General features: G+C 48.8%; 1 protein-coding gene across 1 annotated transcript in view; it reads right to left on the reverse strand.

Moving 5' to 3' along the window:
* The window catches only part of LOC129697813 (collagen alpha-6(IV) chain-like), a 166,334-nt gene that overhangs the window by 8,546 nt on the left and 136,978 nt on the right, over positions 1-20,810 (reverse strand). Inside the window, exons 36-46 of the mRNA XM_055636439.1 lie at positions 18,846-18,920; positions 18,651-18,758; positions 16,793-16,900; positions 13,390-13,461; positions 9,624-9,749; positions 9,373-9,489; positions 7,490-7,651; positions 5,455-5,553; positions 3,824-3,970; positions 1,954-2,070; positions 277-468 (exon numbers count right to left, since the gene is read on the reverse strand). Of these exons, the coding sequence (XP_055492414.1) occupies positions 277-468; positions 1,954-2,070; positions 3,824-3,970; positions 5,455-5,553; positions 7,490-7,651; positions 9,373-9,489; positions 9,624-9,749; positions 13,390-13,461; positions 16,793-16,900; positions 18,651-18,758; positions 18,846-18,920 (1,323 nt within the window). The remainder of the gene's footprint in view (positions 1-276; positions 469-1,953; positions 2,071-3,823; positions 3,971-5,454; positions 5,554-7,489; positions 7,652-9,372; positions 9,490-9,623; positions 9,750-13,389; positions 13,462-16,792; positions 16,901-18,650; positions 18,759-18,845; positions 18,921-20,810) is intronic.

Below are 20,810 nucleotides of genomic sequence, written 5' to 3' on the forward strand. Positions count from 1 at the left end.
CCCGGACAGCAGGGTTTGGGACGGGAAGCAGAGTTCGGATGCAAGGTCAGATCTGACGGAACAAGAGGTGGAGGAATTCTTTCACTTAAGGGGTTGCAAATGTCTTGAATTCTGTAGACACAGGTCAGCTAGAACTCACTGAGGGGCAGAGCATGGTATTGGGGCCAAATGGCCTCTTCCTACTCCTTTCCCAGGGAGTTGGCTGGTGAATTGGTAGGAATCGTGTACGTTGCCTCAGTTCACACACGCAGGAACCCGCTCCCTTCCCCAACATACCCAGGTCCTGGTTGTGGGATTTTTCCTGTCCTTCCACGTAGAGGAGGCTGTATCCATCCCAGAGCCTGTTCATGCCCAAGGGGCAGGGTGGCACTTGCTCCGCCTGGCTGTGCTTGACCAGGAGATATCCTACGCTGACGCTGCGGCCTGGCATTCCCAACATCCCACGCAATCCCGGCACTCCCTGTGGTCCTGTGAAGCAGAGGTAAGGTCAGACACATCCCAGCAGCAGCTACCGAGCGACGGAGCTTTGCAACAACAGCGGCGGGGAACTCCAGACAATCAGAAACTGCTGGTGGTGCAGCAGTAGAGTTGCTGCCTTACAGCACTTGCAGCGCTGGAGACCCGGGTTCCATCCTGACTACGGCTGCTGTCTGTACGGAGTTCCTATGTTCTCACCGTGAACGCATGGGTTTTCTACGATATCTTCGGTTTCCTCCCACACTCCAAAGACGGCTCGGTGTATATGTAAATTGTCCCTAGTGTGTAGGATAGTGTTAATGTGTGGGGATCGCTGGTCGGCACGGACTCGGTGGGCTGAAGGGCCTGTTTCCGCACTGTAGCTTTGTATCTCTAAACTAAACTCAACCTTAGAGCGGCACAGTAATGCACCTGTAAACTTCTGCCTCACGGCGCCAGAGACACGGGTTCAATCCCGACCTCGGTTGCTGTTTGTGTGGAGTTTGCACCTTCTCCCTGTGAACATGTGGATCATAGAGTCAGAGTCATACAGTGTGGAAACAGGCCCTTTGGCCCAACTCGCCCACATCGACCAACATGTCCCATCTGGACTGGTCCCACCTGCTTGCATTTGGCCCATATCCCTCCAAACCTATCCAATTCATGTACCTGTCTGAATGTATCTTAAACATTGTAATAGTACCTGTGTTTCTGCATATTGCTCCCGATTCCTCCCATATCCCAGAGACGTGCGGCTTTGTCAGTTATTTGGCCTCTGTAAATAGCCCCGAGCATGCAGGGAATGCAAGAGAAAGTGGGATAACACGGAGTGATGGTCAGCATCGACTCAATGGGCCTAACGGTCTGTTTCTATGCTGTTTCTCTACAGCTAAAACCTGTAGAAGCAAGTTATCTTCATACCCCCCCCCCCCCCCCCCCCCCCCCCCCCCCCTCCATACGTGACCTCCAGGGATGCACACATGGAGCTGTGACACACAAAGACACAGACATAGACAGACAAATAGACAGAGAGTCACACAGATAGACAGAGCCAAGCCGACAAACACGAACAAACAGACAGAGAGACACACACACAGATGCAGACACACAGGCAAACAGGCAGATGCACACAAACAAAAAGAGTCATATAGGGACACAGAGAGATACACAGAGAGACATTGACAGAGACCTACAGACAGAAATAGAGAGATGCACAGAAGTAGAGAGAGAGACACAGTCAGAGAAACATAGAGAGACAAAGACACACACACACATGTGCACAATGCACAAGCATGTGCGCATACACGAGCACACACATGTTGTAGTTCTGATGGGATATCTCTCTCCACGAATGCTACCTGACCTGTTGAGTGACTTCAACCTGGATAGTACAGTGCATTTGTGGGGGTTCTTATACCCGGGCTTGTGGCCTTTAGCCTTGAGAAAATAAATTCTGTTGAAAGAGAGAGGTGGCTCGTTTGCCAGGATGCTTTATACCTTGAAATCCGAGTGCACCCTGTCGTCCGATCAAACCCGGGTCACCGTGCGGGCCCGCCACTCCGGGTGAGTTGGACAGGCCAGGCAATCCTGTCTGACCCTTTGGGCCCTTGGGACCTGTTGGGAGAGAACAGCAGTCAGAGTGCATCAAGGAGAATCTCCAATCGAAGACAGGCAAAACTAACCCTGCCCCTCCCATCCCTAACTGTCCAGAACCCTTGACAAGGGGTGGGGTGGAAGATTGCAACCTTCACGTGGTCCGCCCTGTTTCGACGAATGCAATCAACTCGGCGTGCACAAACGGAAGATCAAATAGAACAAGTTGTACAACAACTTTAGGCTGTGCACACCACACGAAAGAAGAAGACAAGGGGTCTTCTCAGGGCAGGTCTGCATTCCTATAGCGCCTTGCTCCACCTCAGATTATCCCAGTGCTTCACAGCCAATGAATTCCTTCAAAATTTAGAATTATTTGCTAGAATTTAGGAGATTGAGGGGGGATCTTATAGAAACTTACAAAATTCTTAAGGGTTTGGACAGGCTAGATGCAGGAAGATTGTTCCCAATGTTGGGGAAGTCCAGAACAAGGGGTCACACAGTTTAAGGATAAGGGGGAAATCTTTTAGGACCGAGATGAGAAAAACTTTTTTCACACAGAGAGTGGTGAATCTGTGGAATTCTCTGCCACAGAGGGTAGTCGAGGCCAGTTCATTGGCTATATTTAAGAGGGAGTTAGATGTGGCCCTTGTGGCTAAAAGGATCAGGGGGTATGGAGAGAAGGCAGGTACGGGATACTGAGTTGGATGATCAGCCATGATCATATTGAATGGCGGTGCAGACTCGAAGGGCCGAATGGCCTACTCCTGCACCTATTTTCTATGTATCTATGTATCTACAACTGCGGTCTCTGCCACAGCCAATTTTATGTTCAGCAAGATGCCACAAACAGCAATACAATATCCACTGGACGTTTGGTTGCAGTTGTGATGGCTGTGGTGAGTTGTCCTCAAGTCCATGAGCCCCACTGTGCTGTTGGGTGGGCATTCTACAATGGGAGACACCACGAGACTTGCTGAGAGCGCGGGGAGAAGATGATGCCTCTGACTGGCCTTGTCGATGAGGCACTTCAGGGTTCACTGGATCGATCGGCAGAACATACTGAGGTGACTGGTGCTGATAGATACCAACCAAGGTTCGGGAGGTGAGAAGATTAGAAACGTGGAAACAAAAAATAGCAGGAGTAGACCATTCGAGCTTGCACCACCATTCAATATCGTCATGGCTCATCATTCAGAATCAGTACCCCGTTCCTGCTTTCTCCCCATATCCCTTACTTCCGTTAGCCCCAAGTCATATCTAACTCTCTCTTGAATATATCCAGTGAATTGGCCTCCACTACCTTCTGTGGCAGAGAATTCCACAAATTCACAACTCTCTGGCTGAAAATGGTTTTTACTCATCTCAGTCCTAAATGGCCTATCCCTTATTCTTAAACTATGACCCCTGGTTCTGGACTCCCCCAACATGCTGTGGTGGGATGGATGCCGAGATGCACTCGGTACTGAAGGGGTCATCTCAGATAAGCGAGGACAATGCGTTCTGAAACTGAGAGAAGAAATATCAACTCTCCGGGAATTGTAAATCTTTGCAATTCCCCAGAGGCCGTGGGTGCTCAGGCATTGGATATGCCGTGGTGGGATTGGTAGACTTCTGGACATGGATCAGAACTTCTGGGGCTGTCAAGGAGCTACTGAAAGATGAAACGGGCTCAATGGACTGAATGGCCTGCCCTGCCTTATACATGTTCTGTGCTCCCTCAATGCCACGCATGTTACTGACAGTTTGGAGAGAAGGTAGATCACATTCTCACCTTGATCGCCATAAATTCCCTTTGGACCAGGATCTCCAGGAAATCCATGGCGTCCAGGGTCTCCTGGCAGCCCATGAAGACCTACCGAAACTGCCACGGGTTGAGGAGCAGGGGCTGGGCCCTGAGGACCTGGAAATCCCTTCGAACCTGTGACCAACAAGAATGGAGACACACAAAGCGCTGGAGTAACTCAGTGGGTTAGGCAGCATCGCTGGAGAAAAAGGATGGGTGATGTTTCTGGTCAGAACCCTTCTTCAGATTGAAAATAGGGTGGAGGGAGGGACGGGAGGGGGGACGGGGGGGGGGAACAGACGTAGGGAAAGACAAAGCAGGTTCGGCAACAGATGAGGGTGGAGGCTCAGGAGGCTAGGAGAGTGGCGGCTAGGAGAATGGCGATAAAGCAATGCAGGGATGCGGAGAATGGAACTGGCAGGATGACTAATGTTATGAAGGCCAACATTCCATTAGCTTTCTTCACTGCCTGCTGTACCTGCATGCCAACTTTCAGTGACCGGTGTACAAGTACGCCCAGGTCTCGCTGCACCTCCCCCTTACCTAACCTAACCCCATTGAGATAATAATCTGCCCCCTTGTTTTTGCCGCCAAAGTGGATAACCTCACATTTATCTATTTTATACTGCATCTGCCACACATCTGCCCACTCACTCAACCTGTCCAGGTCGCCCTGCCACCTCCTGACATCATCTTCACAGTTCACACTGCCACCCAGCTTTGTGTCATCTGCAAACTTGCTAATGTTGCTCCTAATTCCCTCTTCCAAATCATTAATATATATGGTAAACAGTTGCGGCCCCAACACCGAGCCTCGCGGCACTCCACTCGCCACTGCCTGCCATTCTGAAAAGGACCCGTTCACTCCTACTCTTTGCTTCCGGTCTGCCAACCAATTTTCTATCCATGTCAACACCCTACCCCCAATACCATGTGCTCTAATTTTAGTCACCAGTCTCCTGTGCTGGACCTCATCAAAGGCTTTCTGAAAGTCTAGATAGACTACATCCCCTTCATCCATTTTACTTGACTCATCCTCAAAAAATTCCAGGTTATTAGTCAAGCACAATTTCCCTTTCATAAATCCATGTTGACTTGGACTAATCCTTTTACTGCTATCCGAATGCCCCATTATTACCTCTTGATTAATTGACTCCAGCATCTTTCCCACCACCGAAGTCAGGCTAACTGGTCTGTAATTCCCCGTTTTCTCTCTCGCCCCTATCTTGAAAAGTGGGATAACATTAGCTATCCTCCAATCCACAGAAACTGATCCTGAATCTATTGAACAATGGAAAATGATCACCAATGCGTAGACACAAAAAGATAGACACAAGAAGCTGGAGTAACTCAGTGGGTCAGGCAGCATGTCTGGAGAAAAGGAATAGGTGATGTTTCGGATCGAGACCCTTCTGCAGACCCTTCTTCTTTACCCTCACCGCCAGAGGCAAGTCTGATGAAGGGTCTGGACCTGAAACGTCACCTATTGCTTTTCTCCAAAAGATGTTGCCTGACCCGCTGAGTTACTGCAGTTATTTTCAGGTACACCAGGACGTCGCGAGATCCTAGCACCCAATGGGGACCTGGAGCGAGGCAGGAAGAGAAGCAGCTTCACTCACCTGGGAGTCCCATATAACCTTTCACACCAGTGGCTCCTGAATCTCCAGGTTGGCCCTTACCCCCAGGGAACCCCATCATGCCCTGGTCCCCTTTACGACCTGTCAATGGACAGAGAAGTGATCAGTTACAACAGTTTCAAAAACAATGTCAGTACACAGCACAGTGCTCGCACCTCCAGGATGAATAGGTCGGCTTGGGCAGTGAACCCCCACTCCAGATGGAGACATGGTTGGGTCACGACACTGGATGGGATATGGATCGGACACAGAGAAAACCCATCAAAGTCCACTGCCCGCCAAAAGTACCAGAAGCCCAATTTTGTACTTAAAAGTGTCATTTGGATAGGCCAGGAATATTGTCCATCACTCATTGCCCCTGTGAAGCTGGTGAGCCATTGTAGTCCTTGTGATGAAGGTGCTCCCACGGTGCAGTTGGGGAGCGAGACCCAGGGCTTAGATCCAGTGAGGGTGAAGATCCGGGGAGATATTTCTAGGTTAGGATGTTGCGCGAGTGGGGAATCTGCAGGTGGTGGTGTAGGAAGGAACCGCTGATGCTGGTTTACACCAAAGATAGACCATTCGATGTGACAATTGGTGTCCCATTTTCCCAGCATCCAAGGCTGGAGGTGGAGCAGACAAAAGGGTTCAAATAATGATAGACACAAAGTTCTGGAGTAAATCAGCGGGTCAGGCAGCATCTCTGGAGAAAAGGAGGAAAGGTGACGTTTTGGGTTGAGAGCCTTCTTCAGACCCTGATAGACCTTAGATGTCTATCTACAGGTGGTGGTGTTATCCTACCTTGGCCCTTGATGGCAGGTTTGTTGGAGTTGCCTGGATAAGTAAGGGCAGCTTGTAGATGGTACGCACTGCAGTCACAGAGCACCAGAGGGAGGTTACAGTCTAACGTAAGGCATCCAACAGGCGACAACGAGGCACGATACTGCCAGAGGTACAACCCTACTGCCCAGCCCACCCAGGGACCCTTGCCCTATACACCCACATGGGACCCCCTACTCCTTACACCAACATGGTACCCCTAGCTCGTACATCCACCGGGAACCCCTGCTCCATACTGCACCCATACACCCTCTGGGCTCTGTACACCAACTGAGTTGCCTTGCCCCATGTATGCCCATTGGGTACTGCACCTTTATACCCGCTGGGCATTCTACACTCATGCCATCCATGCACTGGGTGTCCCTGCCATGTATATACCCGTGGCGTATTGAACCCCATACACCCACTCAACTGTACTCCCATCCTCTAGAACAACTGGGTGCCCTTGCCTCATATATACCCATTGGCTCAGCACCCTGTAAACCCATGCCATGCACCTTGTCAAGGGTTCTGGACTTCAGGTATGGGTGCCCTTGCCTCATGTACCCATTATGTACCCTACTCTGCACACCCATTGAGCAATGTACACCCACCCTATACACCCACTGTGTTCCCATGCCCCATATACACACTGTGTACCTTACCCCATGCACCAACTAGGCAACATTTACCCATTGGGTACCCCTACCCTGTACATCGGTCGACCACCCATTCCCAATACATCCACACCCTACACCCGTCCTATAAGGCCATCCCGTTTGCCCAGCCTATATCTCTGCACCGATACCCCTGCCTGCCTACAGGTATCCCCACTCTGTGTATCAGAGGGTACTCCTGTTCCATTCCCCCCCACTGGATATCCCTGCCCCTTGCACCCAACTGAAAGCTCCCTGCTCCTTCAATTATTCTTTATTCCACAAAGTGTTCTGGACAATTAAGAGGATTAAAAACGGAGCAAACTGCCCAGTAGCGGATCCCAGGATGAGACGTAGATATTTGGGATCACAGTGGGGACATTTCCATCTGAGCAAATTGTGGAAATCCCTCTTGGCCTTTGCGTCCCAGTCACCAAGTGAATTTGTCACCAGCCTTCTGAATATCTCAATAAACCGAATATCTCAATAGGCCGAATGGCCAATTTCTGATCCCATCCTGTCTTCTTGAAACGGCACCTCTGTGGGAAAGGCGGCGGACTTGCCTTTGTTGCCGGGAATGCCATCGATCCCAGGAAGGCCGAGTGGCCCCCTCTCTCCCGCAGCTCCACGTGGCCCAAGTAGTCCAGCTCTTCCTGGATCTCCTTTGTCACCTCTGATCCCTGGGAAAGCAGCTCTGCCGGAGGGGCCTGGCAGGCCAGAATGACCTGTGATAAGGCAAGACATGTTTAGCCAATCTCAAAACCCATCCACGTCACCCCCAAGCCTCTCTCTGTACCCGGTGCTCAAGTCCCGTTGCCAAAATCTGGAGACGTCAGATGGCGATCCCAACACTGGAAACCATGTTGAGCAGCAGATAGATCCCGTTGATTCTCAATGCAGTGCACACATGTTTTAAGCTCTGTGACCAATCGCAGTCACGTCAAGTTTAGTTTAGCTTAGTTTAGAGATACAGCGCAGAAACAGGTCCTTTGGCCCACAGAGTCTACGCCAACCAGCGATCACCCCATACATTATCCTACACACTGAGGACGATTTTCTTGGTTCTTGGTTTCTTGGTCCTCCAAAATATTCCAAATGGAATTTAAACTGGAGGTGGTGAAGGGCGGGATTAAGCCAGAAAGGGTTATTGGGAAGAAAGAGCTACTTTAAATTTAGTTGCATCTGGTTGGGTAACTATAGTAGGGTGGAGATTATTCCATGCTTTAATTGTGCGGGGGAAGAACGAATTGCTGTACACATCTGTCTTTGTAGCTGGGATCACAAATTGCATCGAATGCCCTCGTCTGCTCCTAATTGGTTTGGGTTTGGTGTAGGTATTGTAATCTATGTCGAGCTGACCATTTAACATTTTGTAAAAACAGGTCAAACGGTGAGCTTCACGTCTGTCTTGGAGAGGGTTCCACCCCAGAGAATTCAGAAGTTTGGTGACACTCGCTTCTCTCTCATAGGTGTTAGTAACAAATCGAGCCGCCTGTCTTTGGACACGTTCGATGGAAGAAATGTTTTTAATTTGTGTATGGGTCCCATGCTGCAACTGCGTAGTCCAAATGAGGTCTAACGATCTTTACCTACAATGAAGCCAATTGACATACAAACCTGTATGCCTTTGGAGTGTGGGAGGAAACCAGAGCCCCTGGGAAAAACCCACGCGGTCACGGGAAGAATGCACAAACTCTGTACAGACAGCACCCGTAGTCAAAATCGAACCCGAGACTCTGGTGCTGGAAGGCAGCAACTCTACCGCTGCGCCAGCGTGCTGCCCCCTGACTCTTCATCACTCAGTCACCTCATGAGACAGTTTCTCAAACACAGTAAATGAGTGAAAACCCTGCCCGGTCACAGTCACTCAGAATCCTGACTAATCGAGATTGCTCAAAGTCCCTAGAAACTAAAAACTACTGATGCTGGTCCACAAAAAGGGACACAAAACGGTAGACTAACACAGCGGATCAGGCAGCATCTCTGTAGAACATAGATAGGTGATGTTTCAGGTTGGAACCCAGTCTGAAGAAGGGTACCGACCCAGGGATGCTGCCTGACCCGCTGAGTGACTCCAGCACTTTGTATCCTTTTTCACTCAGAGTCTGGACACTTAGTCAGACACCTGACTACATATAATCAGTCATTTGGACCTCTGTCAATGACAAATAAAGATGGAAAATGCTGGAAACACCCAGTAGGTCAGGCAGCATCTGTGGAGAATGAATGTTTCAGGTCTGTGATCTGTGATGAGACATTTCCCTGACCATTACTGGTCATTCAGTGAGAGTCCAGGCCAACTGTGGTCAATAACACCGTTAGATCGGTCTGAAGAAGGGTCTTGACCTGAAACATCACCTATTCCTTCGCTCCATAGATGCTGCCTCACCTGCTGATGAGTTTCTCTAGCATTTTTGTCCACATTAGATCGGGATAAATCCTTTACCTTGGGCTCCGTCAAACCCCCGTGGTCCAGGGTCACCTGGTTTCCCTTGCTTGTCTGACGGGAATAAAGGTCCGGGTGGTCCTGGGGGTCCACGTAGGCCAACGGCACCGCGGTAACCTAATGCAAGCCGTAGAGAAGACAATGAGGAACGGCAGCGCATTTGTCAATCACACATCAGTCTCGTGCAGCGTTGAACAGGACAGGTCGCGGTGAGGGGCGGCGCTGAACGCAGGCGTAGCGGGATGCATTACCGACGTTGCCCCTGGGTCCAGGCGCTCCGGGTTGTCCAGGCTCTCCCGGCTGGGTGTTGGGTGCTCCTTGCTCTCCTTTCTTACCCTCTTGCCCAGGGTAGCCTTTGGCTCCTTTCCCACGCACACCTGTCGGCAAAATAACACGGTCATCGCCTTCCATCACGGGTAATAATGGCCCTCCCTTTCCTGCCTGTTCAGAGGCAGAGGCCTCACGTTTAACTGCAACCCCGTATCATCCTAAGAGAGTGCAGAGTTGCTGGATGAGCCACATTTGGCCAAGAGATTCAACCAAGGGCAAACTAAGCCAAACTTTGACAGAAACATTTAGACAGGTACATGGATAGGACTGGTTTAGAGGGAAATGGGCTGAACGCAAGTAGGTGGGATTAGACAGGCTCGAAGGGCCGAATGGCCTACTCCTGCACCTATTTTCTATGTTTCTAGTGTCGATGGGACAAAATGGCAAGTTGGGCCAAAGTGCCTGTATGATCCTATGATTATGACGTTGGGCTGATGGGAAACTCTTTGACAGATCCACCTGAATAGCCTCCTGTGCTGAATCATCCATTTTGTGTACCCCAGCCCTGCTATCGAGGAGTACAGGTCACCGATGCCAACATCAACAGTGGGGGGGACTACTTGAAGCGTGTGCCTAATAACTCCCAGAGCCTGCAATTGTTTTATCCCTACTGCAGAGACACTATTTAACAAATTGTGGATGGTTTCCTTCATCTGTCAGGGCACTGACTACAAGGGTTGGGATTTCATGTTACACTGTACAAGACATTGGTGAGACCACCTTAGAATATTGTGCACAGTTATGGTCACCTAGCTATAGGATGGATATCGTTAAACTGAGAAGTGTGCAGAAAAGTTTCACAAGGATCTTCACACCAGGACTGGAGGGCTTGAGTTATAAGGAGAGACTGGATATGCTGCAGGTTTTTCGGGGATGAAGTAAATAAAATAATGAGGGGCATAGATAAGGAATTTAACCCAGGGTTAAATAATCTTTAGTATTCACATAGTAAAGAATCTTTATGTTCCTGTTCGGTTGAAAGGAAACAGTAAAGATTAGAAATAGCCCTGGTTTTCAAGGGAAATTGGACATCTTGTTTGGAAAAAGAGGGAGATCTACAATAATTATAGGCAGCATGAAGTAAGTGAGGTGCTTGAGGAGTATAAGGAATGTAAAAAGAATCTTAAGAAAGAAATTAGAAAAGCTAAAAGAAGATATGAGGTTGCTTTGGCAAGTAAGGTGAAAGTAAATCCAAAGGGTTTCTACAGCTATATTAATAGCAAAAGGATAACGAGGGATAAAATTGGTCCATTGGAGAGACAGAGTGGACAGTTATCTGCAGAGCCAAAAGAGATGGGGGAGATATTGAACAATTTTTTTTTCTTCGGTATTCACCAAGGAGAAGGATATTGAATTATGTGAGGCAAGGGAAACTAGTAGAGTAGCTATGGATACTATGAGGTTCAAAGTAAAAGAAGTACTGACACTTTTGAAAAATATAAAAGTGGATAAGTCTCCAGGTCCTGACAGGATATTCCCTAGGACATTGAGGGAAGTTAGTGTAGAAATAGTCGGGGCTATGACAGAAATATTTCAAATGTAATTAGAAACGGGAATAGTCCCCGAGGATTGGCGTACTGCGCATGTTGTTCCATTGTTTAAAAAGGGTTCTAAGAGTAAACCTAGCAATTATAGACCTGTTAGTTTGACTTCAGTGGTGGGCAAATTAATGGAAAAGATACTTAGAGATAATATATATAAGCATCTGGATAAACAGGGTCTGATTAGGAACAGTCAACATGGATTTGTGCCTGGAAGGTCATGTTTGACTAATCTTCTTGATATTTTTGAAGAGGTTACTAGGGAAATTGACGAGGCTAAAGCAGTGGATGTTGTCTATATGGACTTTAGTAAGGCCTTTGACAAGGTTCCTCATGGAAGGTTGGTTAAGAAGGTTCAACTGTTGGGTATAAATGCAGGAATAGCAAGATGGATTCAACAGTGGCTGAATGGGAGAAGCCAGAGGGTAATGGTGAATGGCTGTTTATCGGGTTGGAGGCAGGTGACTAGTGGGGTGCCTCAGGGATCTGTGTTGGGTCCTTTGTTGTTTGTCATGTACATCAATGATCTGGATGAAGGTGTGGTAAATTGGATTAGTAAGTATGCAGATGATACCAAGATAGGGGGTGTTGTGGATAATGAAGAGGATTTCCAAAGTCTACAGAGTGATTTAGGCCATTTGGAAAAATGGGCTGGAAGATGGCAGATGGAGTTTAATGATGATAAATGTGAGGTGCTACACCTTGGAAGGACAAATCAAAATAGGACGTACATGGTAAATGGCAGGGAATTGAAGAATACAGTTGAACAGAGGGATCTGGGTATAACCGTGCATAGTTCCTTGAAGGTGGAATCTCATATAGATAGGGTGGTAAAGAAAGCTTTTGGTATGCTAGCCTTTATAAATCAGAGCATTGAGTATAGAAGCTGGGATGTAATGTTAAAATTGTACAAGGCATTGGTGAGACCAAATCTGGAATATGGTGTACAATTTTGGTCGCCCAATTATAGGAAGGATGTCAACAAAATAGAGAGAGTACAGAGGAGATTTACTAGAATGTTGCCTGGGTTTCAACAACTAAGTTACAGAGAAAGGTTGAATAAGTTAGGTCTTTATTCTCTGGAGCGCAGAAGGTTAAGGGGGGACTTGATAGAGGTCTTTAAAATGATGAGAGGGATAGACAGAGTTGATGTGGACAAGCTTTTCCCTTTGAGAATTGGGAAGATTCAAACAAGAGGACATGACTTCAGAATTAAGGGACAGAAGTTTAGGGGTAATATGAGGGGGAACTTCTTTACTCAGAGAATGGTAGCGGTGTGGAATGAGCTTCCAGTGGAAGGGATGTCGGCAGGTTCGTTGGTATCATTTAAAAATAAATTGGATAGGCATATGGATGAGAAGGGAATGGGGGGTTATGGTATGAGTGCAGGCAGGTAGGACTAAGGGAAAAAAAGTTGTTCGGCACGGACTTGTAGGGCCGAGATGGCCTGTTTCCGTGCTGTAATTGGTTATATGGTTAGGAGAGTCTGAAACTAGTATGCGTAGGATGAGAGGGGAAAGATTTAAACAGAACCCGAGAGACAGGTTGTTCACACAAATGGCCTGTGAAGTTTGAAGAATGGTTCTGACCAGAAACGTCACCTATTCCTTTGCTCCATAGATGGTGACTCATCCGCGGAGCTTCTCCAGCATTTTTGCCTACCTTCACATAGAAACATAGAAACATAGAAATTAGGTGCAGGAGTAGGCCATTCGGCCCTTCGAGCCTGCACCGCCATTCGATGGCTGATCATCCAACTCAGTATCCTGTTCCCGCCGTCACTCCATACCCCCTGATCTCCTTAGCCACAAGGGCCACATCTAACTCTTAAATATAGCCAATGAACTGGCCTCAACTACCCTCTGTGGCAGAGAGTTCCAGAGATTCACCACTCTCTGTGTGAAAAAAGTTCTTCTCATCTCGTCAAGGGATGGTAGGCTTATGGAATGATCTGCCAGAGGAAGCTGCAGAGGCGGGTACAATTATAACATTCAATAGACTCTTGGTCAAGTACATCTATAGGAAAAATGTAAAGGCATATGGGCCAAATGCAGGAAGATGGGACTAGGAAACTTGGTCAGCGCATGGACTAGTTGGGGTGAAGTGCCTGTCTCCATGCTGTTTAACTCTGAAAGATTCACAGTACCTGGCGATCCCCCGAGACCTTTGGATCCTTTCAACCCATTCAATCCTGGCAAACCATCAGGGCCCCGTAATCCTGTTGGGGAATTCCAAACAAACACTGATTAACATTTCACTGCAGAAACCTGAAGGATTCATTAAACCTGGAGTTTATTACAACGTCATGAAACCGGGGGGGGGGGGAAGTTTAGGGGCTCAATGGGGTGATCAGGGAGGGGGGAGGGGGGAGGGGGGAGGGGGAGGGGGGTAGCCTGATCTGGAGCTTGGCCCTGGACCCACTGTGGTTTCAGACAGGAAGGTGCAATCTTTGGAGACACAGAGTTTTTCCCCGTAGTCTGGGTGGGAGATTGGATGGAAAATGGACATTCTTGGAGAGCTCCCGTTCCAGGATTCACCCTGGAGGGTTTTATCATCCCAAGTTTGGGTCTGGGGCCTCGGGTCTGGGACTGGGGTTTCATCAGTAATTGCACAATGGGTCAGCGGAGATGCACCAACTTGCTGCAGTCTTTACGTATTCAAGGCTCCAGTGCTCTGACTCGCAAACCGTCAATGTGCAAAGTATTTGAACGCAGTGTTCACCAAGTACAAGTGTGCCGAAACCCTGCAGCCCAACGCCGCACCCCAACGCCGTACCCCCACGTCACAGCACGGTGGCGCATCAGTAGAGTTGCTGCCTTCCAACGCCAGACCCCGGGTTCGATCCTGGCTAAGGGCGGTTCTGCCGGGACGGAGTTTGTACATTCTTCCCGTGACCTCCATGGGTTTTTTCCCAGGACCTCCATTTTTCTCCCACATTCCAAAGACGTACAGGTTTGTAGGTTAATTGGCTTGGGTAAAATTTTAAACTATCCCTAGGATAACGTTAGCATGCGGGGATCGCTGGTCGGCGCGGCCTCGGTGGGCCGAAGTTCTTGTTTCTGCGCTGTCTCTCTAAAGCAAGCCTGTCATTACAGTCTGCCCTGCAGATTCACAGCATTGGGGAGCTTCCACTGCCTGCCCACCTGGTCCTTGGTGTGACCCGGCTGAGTCTCTCAAACCAAGGGGACCGCTGCACCCACACAATGGGTTTGACAGGTGGTGAGGCCCCATCATTGCCTCTCCCAAAGTCTTCACCATTCACAAACATTAAGAAACACCCAGGAACAATAGAAATGTAACATTAAAAATATGAAAATCATGTACACTTCAGACCCAGTGTAAATTGAAAATACTTAAAAACTATTAAAACAATTCAACTTACTGACCAAAACCAGTTGGCCTCGGTTCCCAGACAGTAGAGGTATGTAGCTTTGGAGGGGGAGAGGGGCTGGTTGTGGAAGGGGGAGGAATGAGGGAGCAGCATTGTTGGACATTACGGTACTCTAGGTGGATGGTGGGGCTGATTGGGCAATGGTGTAATAGTGTGGTGGGGAGGTGAATTAAAACAACGTCACTCCTATGATGTTTTTTTTACCCTGACTCTCCCCCCTGGTCTGGGAACCGTACCAACACAATGAGGCATCTTTTGGTGCCCATTTTCTGCTGCTCTATACTTATACTGCATGTCTGCACATCAATCTGCGATAAAGCTGGCCCGTGTTTTGTTAATGACTGGTGCAGAGGTGTAATGAGTGGCTGAGAGCAGCTTAACACATTTTCAGGACTGCACAGAATCTCCTGTATTGACTAGGAACCTGTCTTATTCTTCTTCTTGCGTATGGCGTGCACAGCCTAAAGTTGTAGGACAAACTTGGTCTATTTGATCTTATTTAATTGTGCACACCCGGTTGATTGCATTCGTCAAAACAGGGTGGACCATGTAAAGGTTGCAATCTCCCACCCCAACTAGGAACCTGTGATACCAACACATTAAAGATTTACACACTTGAACCACTGTGTTGGGATGATCAGTGACTGGTTAGCTGCTATCGACCATTAGTGAATAAATTATTACTGCTGTGTGGATGTTTCATTCTCCATGTCTCAGGATCAATGGATTCCTACCCCCGATATCTTACAATGCCAGAGACCTGGGTTCGATCCTGACTACGGGTGCTGCCCTTACAGAGATTTCCCTGTGACCGCGTGGGTTTTCTCCAGGTGCACCGGTTTCCTTCTACACTCCAAAGGCATATGGGCTTTGTAAATTGTAAATTGTCCCTAGTGTGTTGGATAGTGCTAGTTTATGGGGCGATCGCTGATCAGCACTGACCCAGTGGGCTGAGTGGCCTGTTTCCACACTGTATCGCTAAAGTCTAATGGATGCTGAGTTTAACCCAGGACACCATTACCCTTTTATAAGGCCATGCTGGTCCCATCAGTCTTCTTTACTGTCACATCTTTGGTTATGAATGACAGCATTTTTCCCAACACAATATAAGGCCATGTTACCCTTCCCTGGTCCCAATGCCCTTAAAGTGTTCTTCTGACCCCTTACTGTCAGGCATCTTTGGTTTTCCCATGCCAGCATTTTTCTTTGGGGCACACAATGGGCGTACATATATCAGAAGATCTTTCCTGGGCCCAGCACACCGATGCAATTGTAAAGAAGGCACATCGGCGACTCTGTTACTGATCTCTGGGGTAAACGTGCCAATGTCCCCAACCCCACCAACACCAACATCTACAATAGCCCCCAGAGGTAACCACCCTGGGATTAACTTTGCAACCAGCTGATTGTCTGAGATTCCTCCTACTTTCTGGCTCTATCACCTACCCTACAGCCAACAATGGACCGTTGTGGGCTCCATCTTACATTAATCATTGTTGTTTTTTGCAAATCTTTCATTTGTTTGTGCTACATATCATCTATTTCGCTCGTTTCCCTTTCCCCTGACTCGCAGTCTAAATAAAGTTCTCGACCCGAAACATCGCCTATTCCTTTTCTCCAGAGATTCTGCCGGACCCACTGCGTTACTCCAGCAATTTGTGCCTTATAGAAACATAGAAAATACGTGCAGGAGTAGGCCATTCGGCCCTTTGAGCCTGCACCGCCATTCAATATGATCATGGCTGATCATCCAACTCAGTATCCTGTATGTGCCCTCTCTCCATTTTGCAAATCTTTCATTTGTTTGTGCTACATATCATGTAGATCCCTCTAGCCACAAGGGCCACATCTAACTCCCTCTTAAATATAGCCAATGAACTGGCCTCAACTACCTTCTGTGGCAGGTTTCAGAGATTCCCAGATTTTCTGTGTGAAAAAAGTAGGCCATTTTTTCTCATCTCGGTTTTAAAGGATTTCCCCCTTATCCTTAAGCTGTGACCCCTTGTCCTGGACTTCCCCAACATCGGGAACAATCTTCCTGCATCTAGCCTGTCCAACCCCTTAAGAATTTTGTAAGTTTCTATAAGGTCCCCCCTCAATCTTCTAAATGTTATCTTCGGATCAGCATGTCAGTCCAGTCACACGCAGTCACTTATACCTTTTGCCCCTTTGTATCCCCCGTATCCTGGAAATCCCACAGAACCGGCAGAACCATGCGGGCCACGCGGCCCTCTGTCACCCGGAATTCCTGAGGATCCAGGAGAGCCTGCGGAGCAGAGAATGTAAGTCAGCGGCAGCACGGAGGAACAAGCACGGGGGAACAGAGCAAGACAGTGGATGAGTAACCAGTGAGCTCATGTCCCCATCATCCACGTCAACCCAACATCCAAAGCCTTCACCAGCCTGCACAGAGTCAGCAAGACTGTACTGCCTCGTGGCTCCAGAGACCCAGGTTCACTCCTGACCTCAGCCGCCCTCTATGTGGAGTTTGCACACTCTCGTTGTGTCCACGGCTTCTCCCGTTTCTGCCCACATCCCAAAGCTGGTAGGTTAATCGGTTGCAGTAGCTTGTCCCTGGTGTGTAGGTGAGAAGAATTGAAGGAGAGTTGACGAGCATTCGTGAGAGAGAAGTGTGGAAAAGATCAATGGGAAGATCAGATTGCTCTCTGGGGAGCCAGCACAAACCCAGTTTTCTGATCAGCAAGTTTGCTGATGATACAAAAGTGGGTGGTTTTGCAGATGAAGTGAAGAATTGCAGCAGGCTTGTGCCAGGAAGAATGATTGCGGAAGCATACAGGATCTTGATCGATTTTGGGGCCATGGGGAGGGCTGCGGAGCAATGATTGACGGAATTTAATACGTGTAGTACGCAATGGATGTGATGGGCATTTTTTTGCCCATTTTGGGTGAGCCTATATAACATGGGCAGGACTCGCACTGTACTCAGTTGCGGGCAAAGTTTGTGTGGGGATTCATAAATCTGGGTACTTCTTGTGTAGAAGCAAAATTTGATCTAGGAGTACAGGTGCATGGGTCCTTGAAGGTGGTCGCAGGTAGACAGCCTGGTCAGAAAGGCTTTTGACACTTTGGCCTTCATCAGTCAGAGTATTGAGTGTGGATGTTGGGAGGTCATGTTGCAATTGTGTAAGATATTGGTGAGGCCCCATTTAGAGTATTGTGTTCAGTTCTGGGCACCATGTTACATAGGAAAGATGTTGTCAAGCTGGAATGGGTATAGAGAAGATTTAGGAGGATGTTGCCAGGACTAGAGGGTCTGAGCTATAGGGAAAGGTTGAGTAGGCTGGGACTCCGTTCCTTGTGGTGCAGGTGGATCAGGGGTGATTTTATAGAGGAGTATAAAATCATGAGATCGGGTAGATGCACAGAATCTCTTACCCGGAGTAGGTGAATCGAGGACCAGAGGACATGTTTAAGGTAAAGGGGAAAAGATTTAATAGGAATCTGAGGGATAACTTTTTCACACAAATGGTGGTGGGTGTATGGAACAAGCTGCCAGAGGAGGTAGTTGAGGCTGGGACTATCCCAATGTGTAAGAAACAGTTAGACAGGCACATGGATAGGACAGGTTGGTCGGTGTGCGAAAGTTGGGCCGAAGGGCCTGTTTCCACGCTGTGTCACTCTATGGCTCAATGAACAGTCTCCACTGTGTTGCAATAATTAATCCACCCCCCCCACACTGAGTGACCCAGTAGGGATTAACCCCCCCCCCCCCCCCCCCCCCCCCCCCCACACACTGTGTGATCCAGTGGTCTATCACCCTTTCCCCAACCCACTGGAGTGAATAGCCCCCCCCCCCCCCCCCCCCACACTGGGTGACCCAGTGGAGTGTGTAACTCCTGCACTAGGTGATTCAGTGTTGTGTGTAAGGCCTGCACTGGGTAACCCAGTGGTGTGTGTGTAATCCCCGCACTGCGTGACCCAGTGGTGCAAGCAACACTGGGTGATCCACAGGTCTACCCCCCCCCCCGCCTCAGCTCTGCCCCAGGGCCACCTACCCTGCCGGGCTGGTTGTCCGGCCTTCCCGCGACTCCCTTTCATCCCCTCGATGCCGGGACCTCCGGGCTGTCCGGGTATTCCGGGCAGGCCTGTCGTACCGGGCATGCCTGTAACGGAACACAGTGTCAGTACACCCGCCCGCCTGTGACATGTGTGTCCGGTCCGCGCAACTCCTCAGGAAACGGGCTACTCACCTTTGACCCCTGCTGGCCCTGTTTCACCCTTGAATCCAGGCACTCCCGGTATGTCCATCGTTTCGCCCACATCACCTGGAGAATGGTCACAACAGCTGTTACTGAAGCATAAACATAAGGTCATAAGTGATAGGAGTAGAATTGGACCATTCGGCCCATCGTCTACTTTGCCATTCATTCATCGCTGATCCACCTCTCCCTCCTAACCCCATTCTCCTGCCTTCTCCCCATAACCTTTGATATAGAAACATAGAAAATAGGTGCAGGAGTAGGCCATTCGGCCCTTCGAGCCTGCACCGCCATTCAATATGATCATAGCTGATCATCCAACTCAATATCCCGTACCTGCCTTCTCTCCATACCCCCTGATCCCCCTAACCACAAGGGCCACATCTAACTCCCTCTTAAATATAGCCAATGAACTGGCCTCAACTACCCTCTGTGGCAGAGAGTTCCAGAGATTCACCACTCTCTGTGTGAAAAATGTTTTTCTCACCTAAAGGATTTCCCCTCTATCCTTAAGCTGTGACCCCTTGTCCTGGACTTCCCCAACATCGGGAACAATCTTCCTGCATCTAGCCTGTCCAACCCCTTAAGAATTTTGCAAGTTTCTATAAGATCCCTCCTCAATCTCCTAAATTCTAGAGAGTACAAGCTGAGTCTATCCACTCTTTCTTCATATGAAAGTCCTGACATCCAAGGAATCAGTCTGGTGAACCTTCTCTGTACTCCCTCTATGGCAAGAATGTCCTTCCTCAGATTTGGAGACCAAAAATTGTACACAATACTCGAGGTGTACATCTGTACTAATCAAGAAACACCCACCACCACCCTCGGCTTCCTGCTGTCCCCTGACCTCAGCAGATTTGGGAGGGGTTGGGGTGAAGTGGGAGAGTGTCCAGACTCGCACTGTCCTGAGGGCACTCTCCATTAGTCACCCTTCCTGCACCTCTTCCTCCATCTTCATCTCTTTGCCCCAGGGACCAGGTCCCGAGTCTTCCCGTTGATCTAAAGTCTCTCATCTTTAGATCAAATCTTTCAACATTTTAGTCAATTGTGCAGGGGGGGGAGGGGGGGGGGGGGGGGGTGCTGGGAGGGGGGGGAGGGCAAAGGAGGACCTGCTGCAGGATAATTTGTAACTTTATGTGGCGACTCTTACAAAGAATTTCAATGCGACTTGTCACATGTGACAATAAAGTATTCATTCATTCATACATTCATCATTCATGCATTCATTCATTCATACATTCATCATTCATGCATTCATTCCATCATTCATACATTCATCATTCATGCATTCATTCCATCATTCATTCATTCATGCATTAATTCATTCATTCAGGGTGAGGCGGTCATCAGATGCGCGCCCCCTCTCTGCCCCAGGGACCTGGCCCCGAGACTTCTGCAGTTGTACAGAGCTCTAGTGAGACCACGCCTGGAGTATTGTGTACAGTTTTGGTCCCCTAATTTGAGGAAGGACATTCTCGCTATTGAGAGAGTGCAGCGTAGGTTTACAAAGTTAATTCCCGGGATGGCGGGACTGTCATATGCTGAGAGAATGGAGCAGCTGGGCTTGTACACTCTGGAGTTTAGAAGGATGAGAGGAGATCTCATTGGAACATAAAAGATTGTTAAGGGTTTGGACACGCTAGAGGCAGGAAACATGTTCCCGATGTTGGGGGAGTCCAGAACCAGGGGCCACAGAATAAGAATAATGGCCCTGTCCCACTTAGGAAACCTGAACGGAAACCTCTGGAGACTTTGCGCCCCACCCAAGGTTTCCGTGCGGTTCCCGGAGGTTGCAGGTGGTTTCCGGAGGTTGCAGGTAGTGGAAGCAGGTAGGGAGACTGATAAAAACCTCCGGGAACCGCACGGAAACTTTGGGTGGGGCGCAAGGTCTCCCGAGGTTTCCGTTCAGGTTTCCTAATTGGGACAGGGGCATAAGGAGCAAGCCATTTAGAATGG

Source organism: Leucoraja erinacea, chromosome 6, assembly GCF_028641065.1.
Source record: "Leucoraja erinacea ecotype New England chromosome 6, Leri_hhj_1, whole genome shotgun sequence".
NCBI classification, from domain to species: domain Eukaryota; kingdom Metazoa; phylum Chordata; class Chondrichthyes; order Rajiformes; family Rajidae; genus Leucoraja; species Leucoraja erinaceus.